General features: G+C 34.5%; 5 protein-coding genes across 8 annotated transcripts; 3 read left to right on the top strand and 2 right to left on the bottom strand.

The window, feature by feature from the left end:
• The first annotated feature begins 2,052 nt into the window (after positions 1-2,052).
• Positions 2,053-6,625, top strand: LOC120773946 (guanine nucleotide-binding protein subunit beta-1). 2 transcript variants are annotated; one of them, XM_040103163.1, is made up of 3 exons: positions 2,053-2,252; positions 2,666-3,230; positions 3,438-6,625. In XM_040103163.1, the coding sequence occupies exon 3, from the start codon at positions 3,451-3,453 to the stop codon at positions 4,471-4,473; it is 1,023 nt and encodes a 340-aa protein (XP_039959097.1). In that variant the 5' UTR covers positions 2,053-2,252; positions 2,666-3,230; positions 3,438-3,450; the 3' UTR covers positions 4,474-6,625. The 2 variants fall into 2 exon arrangements, with proteins under 2 accessions (XP_039959097.1, XP_039959096.1); XM_040103162.1 differs by having other exon boundaries at positions 3,386-6,625.
• A 2,187-nt stretch (positions 6,626-8,812) lies between these two features.
• LOC120774483 (2',5'-phosphodiesterase 12) lies at positions 8,813-11,546 on the top strand. 2 transcript variants are annotated; one of them, XM_040104146.1, is made up of 7 exons: positions 8,813-9,595; positions 9,646-9,906; positions 9,990-10,670; positions 10,728-11,010; positions 11,075-11,226; positions 11,282-11,391; positions 11,456-11,546. In XM_040104146.1, exons 1-7 carry the CDS (start codon positions 9,188-9,190, stop codon positions 11,460-11,462), a joined length of 1,902 nt encoding a protein of 633 aa, XP_039960080.1. In that variant the 5' UTR covers positions 8,813-9,187; the 3' UTR covers positions 11,463-11,546. The 2 variants fall into 2 exon arrangements, with proteins under 2 accessions (XP_039960080.1, XP_039960079.1); XM_040104145.1 differs by having other exon boundaries at positions 11,471-11,510.
• Positions 11,547-11,564: 18 nt separating this feature from the next.
• On the bottom strand, positions 11,565-12,631 carry LOC120774484 (NADH-quinone oxidoreductase subunit B 2). 2 transcript variants are annotated; one of them, XM_040104147.1, is made up of 2 exons: positions 12,538-12,631; positions 11,565-12,412 (listed from the first exon to the last, which is right to left on the bottom strand). In XM_040104147.1, the coding sequence occupies exon 2, from the start codon at positions 12,392-12,394 to the stop codon at positions 11,717-11,719; it is 678 nt and encodes a 225-aa protein (XP_039960081.1). In that variant the 5' UTR covers positions 12,395-12,412; positions 12,538-12,631; the 3' UTR covers positions 11,565-11,716. The 2 variants fall into 2 exon arrangements, with proteins under 2 accessions (XP_039960081.1, XP_039960082.1); XM_040104148.1 differs by having other exon boundaries at positions 12,565-12,579.
• Positions 12,632-12,883: 252 nt separating this feature from the next.
• LOC120774091 lies at positions 12,884-14,524 on the top strand. The gene is made up of 2 exons (XM_040103424.1): positions 12,884-13,983; positions 14,037-14,524. The coding sequence occupies exons 1-2, from the start codon at positions 13,076-13,078 to the stop codon at positions 14,497-14,499; spliced, it is 1,371 nt and encodes a 456-aa protein (XP_039959358.1). The 5' UTR covers positions 12,884-13,075; the 3' UTR covers positions 14,500-14,524.
• Positions 14,525-14,603: 79 nt separating this feature from the next.
• LOC120774090 (NADH-ubiquinone oxidoreductase 75 kDa subunit, mitochondrial) lies at positions 14,604-18,913 on the bottom strand. Its single transcript, XM_040103423.1, has 9 exons — positions 18,816-18,913; positions 18,418-18,610; positions 18,018-18,349; positions 17,725-17,961; positions 17,198-17,661; positions 16,803-17,134; positions 15,169-15,535; positions 14,975-15,102; positions 14,604-14,922 (listed from the first exon to the last, which is right to left on the bottom strand). The coding sequence occupies exons 2-9, from the start codon at positions 18,601-18,603 to the stop codon at positions 14,758-14,760; spliced, it is 2,211 nt and encodes a 736-aa protein (XP_039959357.1). The 5' UTR covers positions 18,604-18,610; positions 18,816-18,913; the 3' UTR covers positions 14,604-14,757.
• Positions 18,914-20,781: the final 1,868 nt, after the last annotated feature.

The raw sequence follows: 20,781 nt of genomic DNA, 5'->3' as shown, positions 1-20,781 counted from the left end.
CGTTTCACATTTTATTAGTTACACTAGTATGTTTTTGACCGTAGAAATTCTTACTAAAGTTTTAAATAACTTATTCATTTAAATGAGTTAAACAATGAGTATTTTTTTGTGATTTGTTTTATCAGTTTCCTTTTTACGTTACCGCACTACTAAGAATTTGACCGCAGTTTTGAAATTCGGTCGGATATCAACTCAAAGTTTGGGTTGAAGTATTCCTTCATCTCATTTAGTAACAAACAGAACGATTCCTTATTTATATGAAAATAACTTATGAATCTGCAAAAAGCATTATTTAAAAGTAATTTAATTGTCAATATAACTTTTATTTACTGGGAGCTAGAAAATTCCAATGGATGTGAGTGATCACGAAGACTTTTTCGTATGTGCGCGTTGATTTTGACCTCAACATTTTTGTCATCATAATATAAATCAAAAGTAACATCGATTCAATAATTCACCTTTTCGTGAGCAATAACAGAATTGTTTTGAAATTTCGTTTAAAAATTTTGTTGTTTAATTATCTGTCAAACTTTAGGCAGAGAACGTAAATTATAGTCAGAGAACGTATACAGTTTATCGTTCCCTAGGACGTATATCATATTTTTCTATGACGTCTAGAGTGCTGCCAGCTCTGTGGTTCACCGTTAAAATTAGTGGACAAAAAAGTATGTAGCCGTTGTTTTTGATAAATATAGGAAATTGAATGTATGTGTACATGTCTCTCTCCCTAAGATATTTTATTTCTGTTTAAGTTTTTAAAAAATCGCAAACAAGGAAAATATTGGAAATTTTATGTCACATGGTTGCCGTTTAACCGGCTATCAGCCCTATTCTCATGCCCTCACAAAAGTCACCAACCTCACTACAGTGATGTTTCTCACTATAGTGAGGGTTACCTTATTCTGGCGAAAATTCAAAAGCTCAAATGCTCACTATTATCACAAATATCTGTGACGTGTGAAAGCAGCCACCATAATACAAAACATCTGTGTTTGTTTTGTTTTACATCAATATTTGACATTTTTTAAAAAATATTTGAGTGTTATAAATAGCATGGAGGAACTGTTCTTTGTGTATGCGGCAATTGTTGAGGAGGAGAAATCGGGGGGTAGGAGGAAAATTTTGAAGGGTTTACGAGACAAAAGCGATCCTTTTACTATGCAATACACAACAATTATAAATACATTTCGATTCCCAAAATCGCTATGTAAAGTACTTATAGGTGAATTGGTGCCGCATGATGTGCCGAAGTCGAGTATATCTTTTGATCTGCGTTTCCTGGCGTGTTTGTATTTTTACGGGCATGGCTCTTACCAAAAATTCGTTGGTAATAGTTCTATGCTCTCTATGAGCCAGTCTTCTGTGTCTAGAGCTCTGCAATTTATTTCGAAATTAATTATGGATGTTAAGGGCAGGGAAATTTATTTCCCTTCAAGCGCGCAGGATGTTTCAGATACAAAGAAGGGGTAAGATAAATAAATAAAAATAAATATAAATAAATAAATAAATTTTCTCTTAAAGATTTTGCACGAAATTTGGGATCAAGGGCACAATCGGCGCAATCGATTGTACCCATATTGGGATTGTTTCACCCTCAAGCACAGACGCATACATATCTTTATTATCCATTTGTGTTTTTGTTTGTTTATTTTTATTAAAACAGCTGTTTGACAGCAAAAAGCTTTTTACCTCACGTGGTGACTTTTTTAAGCTTTTTTCTTATGAGGTTTGAGCAAGAATAGCCTCACAAAATATGCCTCACAAGAAATCTCTCAAATTTTTCCTCTCAACTCAGCTGAGAGGTTTTTTCAGAATAGGGCTGTATATTACAATATGCCCAGCTTGTTACTCCTTCTGTTCTGGTTTTTTAGAGTACAATAGTGGACATTAGTGGTCGGTCTCTGGAAATATTTTCTGGCAACACTAGATGATTACTTCGTGATAGGTGTTGGCCGAATTGTCATACTTGCAGCTGAAGTAGCAGCGGCGGTGACAGAGGTAAAGGCAGAGGCAGAAGCAGAAGATTTTGATTAGTGCCGCTCTCTTCCAGCAAGTAGCAAAATTAAATCAGTAGTAGAAGTTGGGTCCGAGTTAGTTGAATGTGAAAATTCATTGTAGTAGGAATTTTTGAAAACTGAATATAGTGTTATATACTAGATGGCAAAAAGACAAATCTGAATTCAACAGAAATTTAAAATACTGTAAATTTCGATTCGTATGGTTTATAGTGCAGTGAAGAGCTAAGGGAAAATGTAAGGAAAAAATTTCCGTGAAAAATTAGTAATAATGGCTAGTGTTAATGAAAGAAGAAGCACCTCATAGTGTAGAATAAATGCTCCGCATTAAAAGGAGCAGCGCAATGAATGTGCTGATTCGAGAAAATATCTAAAATTGATTTTCTTTTCTCAATATTTTCCTCTCTTTTGCACATCTCGTACGTTGATCCGGACTTCTGAATATAACTGGTATGACTGCGACAACCGTTTACACTGGGATTCGTTAAATTTTCGTTCAACTTATTTGGTGTTTCTGCGACGGCACTATATTGTGCTCTGCTAAACTGCTTCTCGCATTGTCGTGCTGTCGTCCGTCCTCTGTGCCAAATACATATGTATATTGCTGCTTTGTATCGCTGCTGCTGTCGCTGCCTTCGTTCTCCATAAAGTTCCTCTATTGGTGGTGCGAATTAAAAGCGATTTTGGTGTACCAAAAAAGTAGAGCTAAGCAGAAGAGAACGAAGCGAATAATAAAAATTGTCCAATTTGTCAGTAGAAAAATCGGTTAAAAATTGTAAAAGTGAACTGTAAATAAAACAGAGGCACGTTCTGGTAAAAGGCATTTAATTGAAGGCATACAAATTGTTCTGCGCTCTGATTAATCCGTTTAACTTGTGAAAAAATTATTCACCGCCATACCATAACCCGAATGAAAATTATAGAAGGTTCAAATATATATATACATACATCAGCAAAAATAATCGAGCGTAGGGAAGGCAAAGTATTTGGATAAGAGCGACATAAAAAACCAAAGACCGCAACACGAAATCTTTGATTGAAGCACAAGTATTGGAACGCACAAATTTTCATTTAAATCAACATATGATATTGTACCAATAACTCTACTACATCAAAGAAAACTGGGATCGCTTTAATTTACACTCGATTAGAAGAGGAGACAAAACCGCACCCTTAATTCATCCTTCTTGTATCGTCAGTGGATAAATCACTTAGGTACATTTTATGACAGACTTATATGCAGAGATGAAGAAAATTATTAACGTTGTTATTTAAAAAAAAAGAAAATTATTGTACATATATGCATATATATTTAATTATTAACATAACTTTATATAAATCTTAATTCTACTATACATATATACATATAGGAGCTCCAAAATATTAAAAGGTAACACAATTTTATTGTATCGATTGCAATAGCAACATCGCCGAAATGAATGAATTAGATAGCTTAAGACAAGAAGCCGAATCTCTTAAAAATGCCATACGAGATGCACGTAAGGCTGCATGCGACACAAGTTTAGTGCAAGCCGCTGCCACATTGGAACCAATAGGTCGTATTCAGATGCGCACTCGACGTACTTTGCGAGGTCATTTGGCAAAGATCTACGCTATGCATTGGGGTAGTGATTCGCGCAATTTGGTTTCGGCATCACAGGATGGCAAATTAATCGTCTGGGATTCACACACTACCAATAAGGTGCACGCTATACCTTTGCGGTCCTCTTGGGTGATGACATGTGCATATGCACCTTCGGGAAGTTATGTCGCCTGTGGAGGCCTTGACAATATGTGTTCAATCTACAACTTGAAGACGCGTGAGGGAAATGTGCGCGTCTCTCGTGAGTTACCTGGCCATGGTGGATATTTGTCATGCTGTCGTTTTCTGGATGACAATCAGATTGTTACCAGCTCTGGCGATATGACTTGTGGCCTCTGGGACATCGAGACAGGTCAACAAGTAACCTCATTCTTAGGACATACTGGCGATGTAATGGCGTTATCCCTGGCGCCAGGATGCAAAACTTTTGTGTCTGGTGCTTGTGATGCTTCAGCAAAGTTATGGGATATACGTGAAGGTGTATGTAAACAAACATTTCCGGGACACGAATCTGACATCAACGCAGTGACATTTTTCCCTAATGGGCAAGCATTTGCAACAGGTTCTGATGATGCCACGTGCCGCCTTTTCGATATTCGCGCAGACCAGGAGTTGGCAATGTATTCGCACGACAACATTATCTGCGGTATCACATCAGTGGCGTTCTCGAAGAGCGGTCGCTTGCTGTTAGCGGGTTACGATGATTTCAATTGCAACGTATGGGATACAATGAAAGCAGAGCGATCCGGAATTTTAGCAGGTCATGATAATCGTGTCTCATGTCTCGGTGTGACCGAAAATGGCATGGCTGTTGCAACGGGATCATGGGATTCGTTTTTGCGTGTGTGGAATTAAAGCGTTTGCGATTGTACGTTACCCCGCCATAAGTGGAAGATATGTGGATGCAAGTGCGGACGGAGTGGATTAGGAATATGAGAAAGAAATATAGCGATAGTGAGTTACACCTTAAATTGCATTCGCTTTCCACAACTCACCTAGTGATCGAATAACGTGCACCATCGTAATACGGCCACTTCCCACGCTGTAACTCCCCATTATCCTCCATTTTCGGCAGTATATTTAAAAATTTACATACAATACACAAAACATTCACTAGTATACACGCAAACAAAAATATATAAACACTCGAACTATCGAAAACCCGGGAAAGGGACACGGGACAGGGGACACTGGACATAAGACGGAAGCATATGCTGACACACGCATACGATTTATATACAAGCTTACATTAAACAAATTATTTATATAAATTATATACATAAAATCATATAAGTTAAAAGTAATGTAAAACTGATATAAAGTAACGAGACCGATAAAATAATGAGAAAAATTAACCAAACGCAACAGAAACAAAGCCATTAAGTAAAATTTGCAGAGACAAAAAAAAAATAATAAAATAAAAATATGATTATGATGTCACAGTAAAATAATACTGAATATATGTAACTGAATATCAGAGAAACAAAGCACAGAAGCCCTGATAAAAGCGAAGGCTTTAACTGAGTTAAATCACAGCGAAATCTGTTGAAAACGCATTTACAAAACCACAGCAAGAAAATTAAGTCGAAATATTATAAGGGGTAAAAAATTGTAGAAGTGTAGTAAATAATACTTGGAATGAAACCCAATAAGATATAAAAATTATTCTTATTAAGTTTAAGCCCTAATTTATATACAACTCAAAATTACAAATGATCAAGAAATTAATAAAAAAGTAAACGAATAAATTTTATATATGGCCATATAAGCTATGTAGCAGCAGCTAAAATCATACTTACATACACAAAACGTAAAAATAATGAGAAAGTTAGGAGAAAACTAAATTTAAATCAAAGAGCGTAAAATAATTTGTATATTAAAATATAAAGAGTAGCGGTATCAGCCGTAGAAATATTACGCCGTTCATACCGCTAGAATAACATACATATATATGTGTCACACAATTGTGCGAGAACAAAATTAATTTAAAGTATTAGAAGAAAAATTATAAAAAATTATGGAAAATAATAAACCGATAAAGAGAAAGCATTATTAGCATCGGTAATAAAAAATAATAATAACAAATTAGCAACATAAAAGCATTGATATAAAACAAATCAGTCTAATATACGTGCATACCCCACATGTACTGAATTCATATATGTACATACACACATATATGACCTCTCTTACATTACCATTTCAACGCGGTACGAGGGGATATTTAATAAAATAAGAAGAGGAAGAGATGTTTAATTGACTTTGTTACTAGTACGAAGGAAGCAAACATCTTTTATTATTATATGATTGCAATGAAAGATAAAAGGAAATGCATTATCTAAAAATATGATTTTTTTTGTTTGGGCTTGCTGTGATTTGTAAATGTATGGGATGCAGAAACGACAAATATAAAATTTAAAAGTGAAGATGAAACATTAAATGTGAGAAACCTTTGTCAAAACAACAACATGGTCACATGTCAATAATGTAATGTTATCACATCTTTATAAGAAGTTAGGATTTCACTTAACATGAAAAATATTTATATTTACCATATGGAAATGCGTCTTTAAAAATTTTTCAAAATTTTTAGTCCCCGTACTTGTGCTGACATACTTTGATGTGTTCATAAAACATTGCTACACTGAACCACATACAAAAATACACAACATACATATACGTACAAAGTAGTTGCACTTGGCGCAAGTACTGTATTGCATTTTATTACTTCAAAACTTTAAATATAGGCAAAAGGTACAGTAGTAGTACATACGATTTAGATTTTGTTATGTATCTATTCTATTTACGTATTTCGTTGCCCAATTCAGTTACTTGACTCGTTTTCAATCATTCATATATACATAAAAAAAAACTTTGGTATGAGCTACAAATCGACTTTTAAGCACAAAAAATTACCTATTTTAAGATATAACATAACAAATTGTACAAACTCTGTGGCATAATTGCTGAGAAATTTAATAAATTATTCAACCGATTTTACCAAAAATTTAATACTTACTCAACTTTTACAAACGCACACATAACACTGAAAACAATCGCAAAAAATATATTTAAAGAATTATCAAATAAAACGCACACATTTATTTTTATTCTATCTAATGTTATTTATTTAAAGAAAACATACCTATGAGTTGAAACTGATTATAATTGCAATTTACATTTTATTGCGAACACTAGCTTGTGTAGAATATATTTCTTTGTATGATAAAATGAAAATAAATTTACTTTATTTGTTAATTTCTATATAATAGAATTACGTACATTTATGAACAAAGAATACTTATATATTGAGTGTATCCTATTTGAAGCTCATACAGAATTATTGACGACGACGAAATAATCCACAAATATATTTAGAAGCATCAGTGACTCCTAAACTTATATAATATATAATTATGTTTAACGTGATCCTATTTTGTCATTTATATAAAATAATTGGAATATTCATACATACATATGTTTTCAATTATTGTTTCATACACATATGTTAATTGTTTTTTATTTTTATTTTGTTTTATTTTTTATTTAAAGTTATACTGTATTAAATTGAGCTTTAAACATTTTTAAACGTATTTTTGTGTGTTTTGAAATATTGAGTATTGTGTGGTGCTTACTTACCTATATTCGATAGTACCGCATACAAAAATTACGCTGTATTTGTTAATTTTCCTTTGCATTCTACAGTGTAGCATATGTACCTAAGTAATGCCGCAAACCTGCCGTGGATATATTTTGTAATTCTTTTCCTCCTCTTATTATTTTCGGTATTTTTTAAAATCTCGGAAACGATTTATTAAAATTATTGATAGAAATAAAAATAGATAACACGTACATTTCTTAGTTCTTCCATTATTGCTATAATCTCATTTTGGTTCAAATCATTTGCATTATTACAATCACTCTCTGATATCCTCAATAACGCAGTGTAAATTTTTTTGATCACAACACATTGAAATCATATTTCCACATTTTCAAACATTGAAAGTAAACATAAAATCAAATACAATTTTAGTTATAATACGGGGATCCTGGATTCAGGAGAGGTGTATGTGTAATGTATTTTATTTTTACATCTGATTAAAAATACGCAATTGTGTTTAGAAGCCAAAATTAAATGTAAAAACAGCTGAATACCTAAATATAATTAATAGTATAAATCAGAAAATGGGAACGGTGGATGTAACGTAAATGAAATAAAAATTTAAAACATCTCAACTCATATTTAAATCTGTAATTATAATTAAAATAAACTGAAATTTAAATAAAAAATACATTTGCTTAGTTAGTGTAAATGAAAAGTGGTTGTGTTTGGGATGTGGTCCTCGGACAATGCAATGATAATGCATGCGCGTATTGCGGGATAGATAATGAAACTTAATTATTACAACTGATTATTTAGTTGCTTTACCATTTGAAGACTTATCCTAACTGACTGAATATCCTAACTATATTCATATTTAAATTTTGTTATTTTGTGTTTTTATTGCCTTTAGTTTTCTTTTAATATACCATCTTTGTTAATTTGTACATAGGTTGTTGTTATTGTAGCAGCTGGAAAAATAAATAATGGGTCCGATTAATGTGGGAACCGCTATATGATATAGTTCATCGTCTACATGGTATTTTGAGAGTTCAGGGTCAATCGTCCTACTTTGGGAAGTCTTAATATATTTTGAATGAAAAATTATATTACATATTATTCGTGAGATCATTTATCGTATATCGCGTGAAAATTAGGAAGCCGTCGTTACATCTGAGTTTTAATAGAAAATAGTCGAGAAAATACTCGACAATCACAAAAAGTAGTAGGTCAGTGTTAATGGAACTATAGATTAACAGAATTTGATCGAATATTTGTATTTTAAAAAAGATAACTTCATAATAAACGGAACTACAAAAGGCAAGCTATTTAAATTTATTCTATTAATTTTGCGTTTTTTGACACTTTGGGAAAAATAAGATACTTAAGTTGTAACGGCAGACAATATTCTGCCAACAATTTTGTGGAATGCTGGCGAGGTGGCAGTCTTTAGCCGGATGTACATATATTCAAGACCGTTCCGGATACGTGCATAATTGTCATGGGAATGGAATGGAACAAACTCATTTCAGAGAACGTATATTTATAAATATACGTTCTCTGCTCATGTCTCTGTATAATGACTGTTGCTACAACATATTTGCACAAAAAAGTGGTACGCGTTGTGAATTTTGATTTGTCAGTATCCTTACTGGGTTAATAAAATAAACATTATATTTTAAAGAAGGTAGTTGAAAGAATGAAAATTACTAATACAAATAATTTATTGGAAGTAGTACGAATGTAATTATCGCATTATATCGATTGCTCATTAAAGCTGTACTCGTATATCGGTTATTGTTGTTATTTTAGGTCGACCTGAAATAACTAAACTTTTAGATTTCTTGTGTCATATACATATGTACCACAGGTTTTGTATAATTTAGTTACGATAATTTGGTTTATTTCGTACATAATTGTGCATATTAGCATTGATTTCTCATATTTGCCAAATTGAGTTAATGGTCAATGCTGTCAACAATTTCCAACTTGAGGATCGGTTTGATTTATCCCATAACTGGGTTCAGAAAAATTGTCACCTGCTTATTACATCTGAATATAAACCGTAGTTGGAATTCAATTTGGTATTCAACTTACCGCACTGCATATTCTCATCGAATTAAATACGAAATGGATAAGGTGTATTTGCGTCATGATGGTTCCAATCAAGATCTTCATATCAACTTTAGGTTTACCAATGACAACGTACGTGTGAATAGAGAGTTTAACTTTTGTCGAAAAATGACTGAAAATATTGAAGATGCTCTTATACGTATACGGAATAATATAGAAAAGGAATTGAGTAAAAAGTCGAAAAAGGACAAAAAGAAAAGCTTGTCCCGAACGCAAGAACCAATACCAAACACTTACGATAAGGTATATTATTATAATTTTTACTAATATAATTTAATATGAATTTCATTCAGGTTCTTGTAGAAATTGTTCGTTCTGAATTATGTAAAAAGGTTGAAAATATGACTTTTGAGAAATTATTGGAAACCAAAAGTACTGACTTGAAATTACTTGTGATGGATAAAAGTTATGAAATAGTATACAACTTGCCATGGGTTTTAAATTTAACTTTACCGACAAATATATTAGCAGGCTTTACAGTATACCCGAGCAAAGTAGAATTACAGTTTGCGGATCGTAAGTACAGTATTGGGAAATGGTATAAAGCAATAAAGGTAATTTGGATGTCTTAAATATGTAAACATGTGCATATCCAAATTTTAGCAATTTAATTTAACTAATTTTTTAATTGAAATAGCCATCTAGCGGTGATTTACTTCGGGGAGCTGAATGGGTAGAGTGCGGTAATGGTTTCCACTATGATACCAGTATTCAGGATATAGGATACTTTCTAAAGTTCCAGTTAACACCCAGCAACGAAGCCGGTCAATATGGCCCACAAGTTGAGCAAATAACTAAAAATGAAGTACAGGCAGGGCCTGGTTTTTGTCCATTTCAGACAAGGCACTTGTGCACCAAAAACAGATTGAGAGGTGATTATATTCGAGTGGTTTCGTATAATATTTTAGCTGATCTATATGCCGACAGTGATTATTCGCGAACGCATCTTTTTCCTTACTGCCCACCATATGCGTTAAAAATCGACTATCGCAAGCAATTGTACTTGAAGGAAATAATTGGTTACAATGCTGACATCATTTGTTTGCAAGAAGTAGATTTAAAAATATTTGATTTAGAGCTGAAGAATATCTTTGAGTCTGAAGAATTGGGTTACCATGGTGTTATTGCTCAGAAAGGCACGTGTGGAGAGGGTGTAGCTTTATTTTACTTGACATCTCGTTTTAATTTACTGTATAAATATGAACTAAATATTGGGGAAAATATTCGCACTTTCCCGCAGTTTGCGGAATTATGGAAAGAAATAAAAAATAACAAAAAGCTTGTAGAGCGAATTTGTGATAGGTCTACAACACTTCAGGTATATATGTACATCTGTAATTGATTTTGAAATGTATTTAATAATGTTTGCTTATAGGTATTGGTGCTAAAGTGTAAGGAAAGCGGACGTTATTTGTTAGTTGCGAATACACACCTCTATTTCCATCCGGATGCGGATCATATACGACTATTACAAATGGGTTTTGCAATGCTGTACGTCGAACACATATATAAAGACACTATAACTAAACTAAATTTGTCTGATCGGCGAGAGTTGTCATTACTATTCTGCGGTGATTTCAACAGCGTTCCGGAATGTGGCATTTATAAATTAATGGTGGAAGGAAATGTGGGGAAAGAATGCATGGATTGGATAAGTAGTAGGCATATTCACTTATAAGCATAAGAATGTTGACAATAATGTCTGATTCCGTTTAATTTCAGATACCGAAGAGGCAGTACAAAATGTATCCCTTTCTCAACCTTTTCAAATAAAATCTGCATGTGGAACACCTCCTTACACGAACTTTACGCATACATTTGCTGCCTGCTTGGATTATATATTTTATCAAAGCGATTGCCTAGATATCCATCAGGTATTATAGTTTTCCTTTGACAATTCCCAAATGAAAAATATAATTTGCGTTATAGGTGGTACCGCTACCGACGGAAGAAGAACTGAAATGTCATACAGCTATACCATCTGTAGTTTTCCCCTCCGACCATGTGGCTCTAGTTGCAGATCTGAAGTTTAAGTCTTTGTAAACTATTCTAATTTTTAACTTTTAAATATCAAAGTGAATAAATTTTAATTTTGCATCCTAGTTTTTGAAATTCCAGAAGTCCTGTTATGCTAATTGGATAGCATCAGTTAATTTAACAAAGTATAACATATAGTGAGACAGGTTTGTTAACCCAATAATGTATGTAAATATTCATTAGTTGAAACTCGGTTTTATTTTTGATATCACACACAAGATTAATTAATATAGTATATATTACGTAGAATTGTACTCATACCACTGTATACATCTTGTGAATTTTCTTAAATATTGAGGCCTATAATGAATTTTATTTTTCACAGACCTACTTTCTGTACCACATTTGTAATGTTTTCATTCGTTTTACTTTTTTCTGTAACTGAAGAACGCCGTACATAAGTGCCTCAGCAGTAGGTGGACATCCCGGAACATAAATATCTACTGGTATAATACGGTCGCAACCTCGCACAACTGAATACGAATAATGATAATATCCACCACCATTAGCGCAACTACCCATTGAAATAACCCACCGAGGTTCAGGCATTTGATCATAAACTTTACGAAGAGCAGGTGCCATTTTGTTTGTAAGGGTCCCTGCAACAATTATTACGTCTGCCTGGCGCGGAGAAGCACGGAATACAACACCATATCGATCCATGTCATAACGAGGAGCTGCAATATGCATCATTTCCACAGCACAGCAAGCCAATCCGAATGTCAGTGGCCATATTGAACCTTTGCGGCCCCAATTTAAAAGATCATCCAAACGAGCAATCGACCATTCCACCATATTAGGCTGATTTCTACCAAATGGTGACGCACTTTTTTTCGGAAGTGGATTGTTTGAATCTACTACTGGCATTGTTTGCTGTTGCCGCAGTGCAATCGTGTTAATAGCAGGTCCGAAAGCTCCATTAACAAATAAAGTACTGGAGTATCCAGAGTTGCACACCAGCACTTTGGATGTTTTGTTTACCAGCGCAGCAACAGAGCGAAGCATTTTTAATTCCTACCAGTTCTGCAAGAGATATGAAAAATGTGACTGAATCCATTTCCCCGATAAATTATATAAAAATATATAAACAACTAAAAATATCAAAAGTGACATAAAAAATTGCTTAATTAAATAAAAATTGCAAAAACCTTTTTTATATAACTCGATTCTTTCACCTTAGGTTGACAGCGAACATACAATTGACAAATGTCAAAAGTGACATAAATATTTTATCGATTTTTTTCACAAGTAATCTGTGTCGACTATTTTGACAAGAAATTGCAGAAAGGGATACGTTTTACAATTATGGAATTTGCTCTGATACCAAAAAAAGCACTTTTGAAATTAGTAATTAAAAACAATTAAATTTCATAGTAATAAAATTCCATAAATAATCAATAAATTTAAACATAATATAAATAAATTTTATTAAGTTATAGATAAAGTTCTGCACTATGTTATTTTGTAATCACTACATTGTTATTAGTTTTTCTTAATGTTAGAATTGCCCTTTCCAATGATATGTTTCGTATTAAAGCACTATACATATTTTATCGGAATTGCAATACTGTATAAATATGTATCATATATCCTCTTCCGTTGGCTTGTCCCAATAAAGTACGGTTAGGTTATTTAAAAAAAAAAAAAATTAAGAAAAATAAAATTTGCTTTGCATTTTTGACGAAAATGCAAAATAACGTTGAATTCCTTTCGTCAGCCATGGAATGTACACAGGAATTGTCATCTTACGTCACAAGACAAGATATATTGAATTTTCCTTTTCCATACAAATTGTGGTTAATTGTTCATTTAGATTATTGTGACTTTTTACGTTGGAATCGAGACGGAACCGTCATACTGCTTGATTTAATAGCTCTAGAAGATTATTTAAATTCTACTCAGTCAATTTTTAAAATCAAAAATCGTTCTGTCTTTTTGGAACACCTCGAGCAGTTTAAATTCGATAGACTTAATGCCATGCCGGAAGCGGATGAAGATTTACTTCTTCAGTATAGGAACGAAAACTTCCAGCGTCATCGCCTAGACCTTTTAGCGAAAATACGACGACATACTTATCAATTATTGGGAGAAATGGATCAAAAGAATAAAATCGATGTGGAGACCACTAACCAATTGCTGCATATGGCTGAAGAAAATAAATACCGCCAAGTTGCCGATCGCATGTTGGGTGACTTGTGTTTTATGTCACATGGAGGTTTATCAAATATTCAAAAGAGCAGATTACGCTTTCAAACAGTTTTGAGTTTCCAAAATGAAACACGTATTTTGGAAGACAAATTGCACGCGTCTGATGAATGTGCAGCTATTCAAGCTCAACAACGACGCATAAAATCTGATGTGACTAGTCGTTCCGGTAACGGGCTTGTAGAGGAAGAACAAGTTATAGAGCTACCCGTTGATTTATTTGAGAATCCGCATGATTCGGTGTTACATTTAGGCGAAGACTTTCGCCCAGAATACGCAGGCTATTACGGCAATTGCAGTAAAGAACAAGTCCTTCATTTTTTTGGAGATTATTTGCCAATGTATGAAGATGGTTCAATGGAAATTAAAAAAATTGTACCTGAAATATGGTTTGGTTATGTAAATATTATTCTTGTTCATTTAATGAATATATATATTTCAGCACCGCTAATCAACAAGCTATTTTATCCACTGAAGAATCATTTGGCGATCAGATCCATGTTGGTGACCAAGATGGTACTTTAACGTCGTCTACAACGCCCTCATGTATTGGGCATCAAATTTTACCCACGTTAAATTTATCATCAACTTTAGAACCAATTTTTAAGAACGACGAAGATGACGAAGTAAATCATAGTTTATCTAAATCAGGAGACAATTTGAACGTTTGTGCTATAGGAGATTCCGAAGCAGAAATTTCCATGGATGAGTTTATTAAATTCAAGGAGAATATCAAAGAAGATATGAAAGTTAGTTACGGGGAAACCCTAAAGGATTTCCCACAAATGCCTACAGCTATAAAAATGGAAATTACAGATGAATCTGATTCTGAAAATGAAGCAAATTTTCGAAATTTTTTCAGTCAGTACCGTGCATCTCTAAATTTACTTTATGAACGTCATTAATGATCAGAATTATCAGGTGTACTATCAAAACTTATCAATTCAATAATTTATATCTTCTCAGTTTTTCACCTAGTTATAATTTTAATTAAACGTTAACAACCTTATAATGTTTATCCTCACTTTGTTGGTATTTAGTTTTTTTTGTTTATATGCGTCTAACTAAATAATACAGCTTGAAGATATTCAACAATACATATTAGTTTTTTGTCTAAGGTGTATCGATTAGAAAGTTGCATATTTTCATATATACATATGTATTTAACAAGCGGCTTGTCTTTGAGACTCTTCCTTCGCTTCTTCTCCAGATACTTCTCGAACGCATCTAGCCATTGTTGGTGACGCTCGGGAAATCGGGTCCGTCATAAAGTATTCGCGCAATTTCTTTTGTTTCACATCTATTTTTGTATTTTCAATTGACTTGGACTAGAAAAGAAAGTTGTCTTCAGAAAATCAAAAAGCTGTAATAAAAGCTTACTGTGGCCAATTGCTCAGTTAAACTGCCGAATGTAGAAGACTCCAACTTTCCAAAACGTACCAAGTGCGGAGCTATATCTTCAATGCGATTTCTCAAATCATCCAAATTATCATATGGCAAAGGTGTGCCTGGAACATTCAAAATAACATTCAGATAATTTCACATTTTTAATGAATAATAAACATTAAGTTTACCTAAAATTTCTGACAGAGCACGTAGAATTTTCCAGTCCTCACGAGCCATTCCTGGGGGTGATACAGCGGCTAATGTTTGTTGAGCACGACCTTCTGTATTTACATATATTGCCTGCTTTTCTGTATATGCAGCTCCAGGAAGAACTGCGTCTGCAATCGAAGCACCATTATCGCCATGGTGCCCTATATAAATAATATAGCAATCTTTCGGCAACTTTTCACGGTCAAGTTTTCCACCATCAGCTCCAAGAAGTATTAGTACTTTTGGCTGAGCTTTAAGTGCAGCCTGTATTCCCGGCTGATATCCAACATCCAGAGCACCGGTTTGCCCTGCATTATTTTGAAGTACATTAAATGCATTCCAGCCCTGGAATAAAAAGGAATAAACACCCACAAGTACGTAAATAATATTTTACGATAAATTCAATTTGGTTAAAGTAAGATATGCCGAATATGGTGCGGAGATATGGACACCATCTGATGTGTCGGCCTTAGGAGTTGTTCGAGAGAAAGGTATTGCGGAAGATTTATGGTCCCTTGCGTAATAGCAACGACGAATACAGCAGTCGATGGAACAAGAGCTGTGCGAGATATACGGCGACATTGACAAGAAACAGCGGCTGCGGTGGACAGGTCATGTTATCCCAATGGAAGAAAACACTCCCAACTTTGTGGGTTCTGGATTTAGTACCCGCCGGTGGAAGCAGAGGAAGACCACCACTTCGTCAGAGAGATCAGGCTGTTGTTAACTTGGCTATAATCGCGTAAGCGGTGTCTACGCCAGTAAAGAAGAGGATATCACTTCATTATCTTCGTTGTATAACTTTAAGATCGTTTACACAATGGAAAAGCAATAATTTTTGACACCAATTCGAAACGCCTAATTCCTTCCTGTAACTTTGACGCTGCATTAAACCGTACTACTATAAACAAGACTATTAAATAGTTTATTTTCATTACGGGAATCGTATTAACAAAATTTTTCATTCATTCCCCTAAGTTTGATATAGATTAACACTGAGTAAGTATATCACAAATATTGATTAGCTAGATTAGCAAAACGAAGAAAGATATATTTCCGGTCTGGACTTTAATTTGGCAGCATTTTTTAAGAATATTTAGGGAGAATGTTGTTGTTGTTGTAACGTCAATCCATACCCTGTTTTGGTGGTAAGACTATAGTTAATTGCCATCAAATCCATTTAATTGGAGCTTCAGAAAACGTGTTGTTTAGATGGAATTGGACCACGAGGTTGGAAGGGTGTTAGATGAGTTGGTTTCATAACCCATGCAAAGGAGCGGAGATTCATTGTGGAGTCATCCTTGGAGAGGAATTCGTTATGTTCCTTAACCGAAAGCATGTGGACCTCACTGTGTAGGAGTTCGATGGCTGACCCCAAAAGCATCCTATTATTAAACGAAGTGTACTGGCTAGTCTGAAGCTATATCTAGGCGACAAAACCGTGCTGTGTAATTTATGAACAACCGGCCTATCGCCTTATAAGTTGCCAACAACGTTTCTTTGTCTTTTCCCCAGGTCCTGTTCACTAGTGACTTGAAATTTTGTTGCGTCTTATAATGCCGCAAGTTTAACAAAACGACCGTAGATTGCTAATGTTTTTCAATGTACCCACCTGTTTGTTAAGTTTCTTACAATACGAAGCTACTGTTGCATGTATTCCAGCTGCATCAGCTCTTTCCAATACATCTGCTCCCAACACAATTGCGGGTTTCTTAGCATTTTCAAGTACTTTTGAAAATGGATGTCCACCATTACAAACTTGACTAATTAAACCAGCATCTTCTCCCAAATTTTGATGATTGTATGAGAGATCTATTTTCGGTCCAATGGAAGCAATATCCATTTCATTATTGATATATGATTTACGTAAACGAGTGTTGATTAAGGGTGCTTCATAACGTGGATTGGTGCCGATAAGTAAAACAGCATCTGCTTGCTCCAGATCTATAAGAAATAACAATAGATTTTTGAATTAATTATGTTTATAGAAATAAAAAAATGTCTCACCTGCTATAGTGGTATTGCAAACATAGTTAGATCGTAAATCAGACCCAGAACCCTTAACATTAAAGTTTTGCTCCGTACAAAGAGTTTCTCCCCCATTACGATTTAGTAAATCTTTAAGAGCCACAAGCGATTCTACATCTACCAGCTGCCCAGCTATAGCAGCAACGGCGCCTTTTGCGTCTTTTATAGCTTTAGCAACCGATATTAATGCTCCTTCCCATTCTACTGCATGTAATTCACCATTCGGCATGCGAACCATGGGTGCAACCAAACGTTGACGTTTTAAACCATCGCATGCAAAACGGGATTTGTCAGCAAGCCATTCTTCATTAATATCCTCATTTTCTCGGGGTACAATACGTAGAACTTCGTTTGTTCGAGTGCTTACGACAATATTACTACCAACGGCGTCCAAAACATCAATACTACTAACTTTCCGAATTTCCCATGGTCGTGCTACGAAACTATTAGATCATTTTGTTCTATTTATTTGAACAATATGAAAAATTGAAAACTAAAAAATTTACCTGTAAGGTTTGCTAGTCAATGCACCAACGGGACACAAATCTATAACATTTCCGGAAAGTTCAGACAGGAACAGTTTTTCAACGTAAGTACCGATTTGCATGTCGTTACCACGGCCTGTGGTGCCAAGATCTTCTACACCGGCCACTTCACAGGCAAATCTAACACAACGAGTACAGTGAATGCAACGAGTCATTATTCCTTTGACTAATGGTCCAAAATTTTTGTCCTCAACGGCTCTAAAAAAATTACAATTGAATTAATTTATAACTAAAATCAAAAAAAAAAAACGTACCTCTTTCCAGTATGATTTATATCAGTAAATCTGGATCGATCTGAACCAAACGCCATAGCCTGATCTTGAAGATCACATTCACCGCCCTGATCACAAATAGGACAATCCAATGGATGATTCATCAACAAGAATTCCATTACGCCCTCACGTGCTTTTCTGGTCATTTCGGAGTTAGTCTTTATACGCCACCCTTTCATTACAGGCATTGCACATGCTGCTACCGGTTTTGGACTTTTTTCTACTTCTACAAGGCACATACGACAATTGCCTGCAACTGACAAACGTTCGTGATAACAAAATCGGGGTATTTCTACTCCAGCCACAGCGCATGCCTGTCAAAACCGAAATATTATTATATTATATAGCAATATTTTCAAAAGTTCGGATTTTATTATATTACCTGTAAAACAGTAGTTCCAGGCAAAACTTTAACGGAGACATCATCAACAAAAACCTCTATTTTTTCTGGTGCCTTAGCTGGTGCCTGCGATAACGCGGCGCTAGAGCGAATGGCTTTGCTGGTAATCCCATGTGTTGGTGAACCGAATCTTCCTTGTATAACCTTTGTAAGCGGTGCACGAAACATTTTCTTTCTAAAAATCAATACAATAAATTTTTAGAAATATTTTATAAGAAAATTAAGCTCAAAACGTATAGTATCTCCTAATTACATAAGTCAATGCCTGTATACAGAATTAATTGGAAAATACATAATAATAATATTAAATACTATTAAAATGGATTTATTATTTAGGTATTAATGTAATGTTAACGGAAATATATTTGATAAATACTTACTTTAAAATATTAAAATGTTTTCAGCGACAGCAAAATATCGTGCACTGCAAATGTATTTTTTTTATGTGCAGGGACTATCCAATATGACAGTTGACAATTTATCAATGACATTTCGTATATATGTATATATACATATGTATATCAAAACATATATCAAAACATCAAGTTTGCATTCAATGGGACTTTAAATTAAACTATTTTTACTACTATTACTATTTTTCACATTAAATTTATAAACTGTATGTATGAATATAAATTTGTAATTCACCGACAACCAAAAGAATTATACATTTTAGTGTATGGTAGATATATTGCTGCTCCCCAACGATATACATACTTATACAAAAAGCCTTATTTATTAAGAATTATATAAAAACGCAAAGTAGAAACCAAGGTCTTTAGGTTTATCCAGAAAACTTAAAGCATAGAGAAGGTGCAGGTTGGATATCGAACATTTGTTAGATTTATAGTAAGGAATTCATCTCACAACCGCAGAAGTCACGGTGCGAAATGTTAACATTTTTAACAGTTCTCCACATACTCAAACAGAGAATATAAAGAGAAATAAATACATATACATATGTATTTACGGCATATGATGACATTGGCATGTATGCCCAACCAGTAAATATAAAGAGACATAAATATACTTATGTATGCATGCCCATGATTACACTCCCAACGAATGTAAAGAATTTCGTTTTGCTTGTTTAAACAGAGAATGTAAAGCATAGAGAAGAACATAGAAGAACATACAGTACATATGCGTACACATGTGAATATGTCACCAACAAAAAATTGAAATATGGCAAGTCATTATGACAGCCGAATTGGCGAAGCCCAAATGTAGTAAATTTTACAACAAAAACGATTTCATTCATTAACGCAGGCGCATATTCCACAAGCGACCTCACTTCATTCATAAAAACAGACGCCGTAACATCTCCCCGAGCATGCCTTTGCCAAAATCAATATTAAACATCTTTCTGGTGTTTGTTCTAAGAAAGAAGTGAGAAAAGTGGCAACATAGCTGTTGTCGATTTACAAAATTTGTCAATTCGAAAATATTTTCCGTGGCTCGCAAAAATCAGCGTCGATATGTATGCAAGCTCATAAAAAAACATACATATTTACGCTAGTTTGTAGGCGAAGCTGTTACAGCGGCAAGGGAAGCGGTGACAATCGGCGGCCATTTCGGCCATTGGTTGACCATGACAACGAAGATGCGAAAAGATGCGTGCGGCACTTGTTATTATGAATGTATGTACATATGTATGTATGTGGCTCGCATTTGCTTTCGCAAACATTCAGACAAATGGTCCAAAGAAATAATATATGTATGTATATGCCATAGAAATTCTATTGGTACAAATATGGAAATGATAACGAAATAATGCGAATATGCATATTTCATGAAGGTCACCAATTTTCTTTGAAGAAATTAAGTTCATTTGGCACATCTTCACTTTGTAATAGTCGAAATAAATATAATTTATTTAAAAATTAAATTAAAGAGAAATAAAATTAAAATTATTTTTACCTAATTTTTCCCCATTTTGTAAACAAAATTAAAATTTTTACCATTTTTCGGAAAACAATGCTTCATATCAGAGCCGCAACTAGGGCGTGGTGAAGGTGGCACCCGCCACGGGCGCAACAGTCGCAGAGGCGCAACGTAGGTTGAGCCTACATACGCCTGACGAAATATAGGTTGCTGAGCGTCCGAAAGAGCTACCGTCTGAAACTGGCGCGTCACCCACGGCGGGCGAAACAAGAGACATAGGGCGCGAACGGACCGAAAAAACTGCAGCGCCAGAGCCAGTGCAGTGGGCAGCAATGCGGCAGTACCATACGTGCCAGTGCGAATGTAATCGTCGCGAGGCGCGCACAAAGCAAGGGCACCCGTGGACGTCCTATTCCAGAAATCGGGGGCGCCACGCTATTAGTGCGAGTCTGTCAGTCCTGT

Source organism: Bactrocera tryoni, chromosome 4 (genome assembly GCF_016617805.1).
Source record: "Bactrocera tryoni isolate S06 chromosome 4, CSIRO_BtryS06_freeze2, whole genome shotgun sequence".
Taxonomy (NCBI): Eukaryota; Metazoa; Arthropoda; class Insecta; order Diptera; family Tephritidae; genus Bactrocera; species Bactrocera tryoni.
The sequence above is the reverse complement of the archived record's forward strand: the minus strand, read 5'-3'. Positions and strand labels throughout refer to the sequence as shown.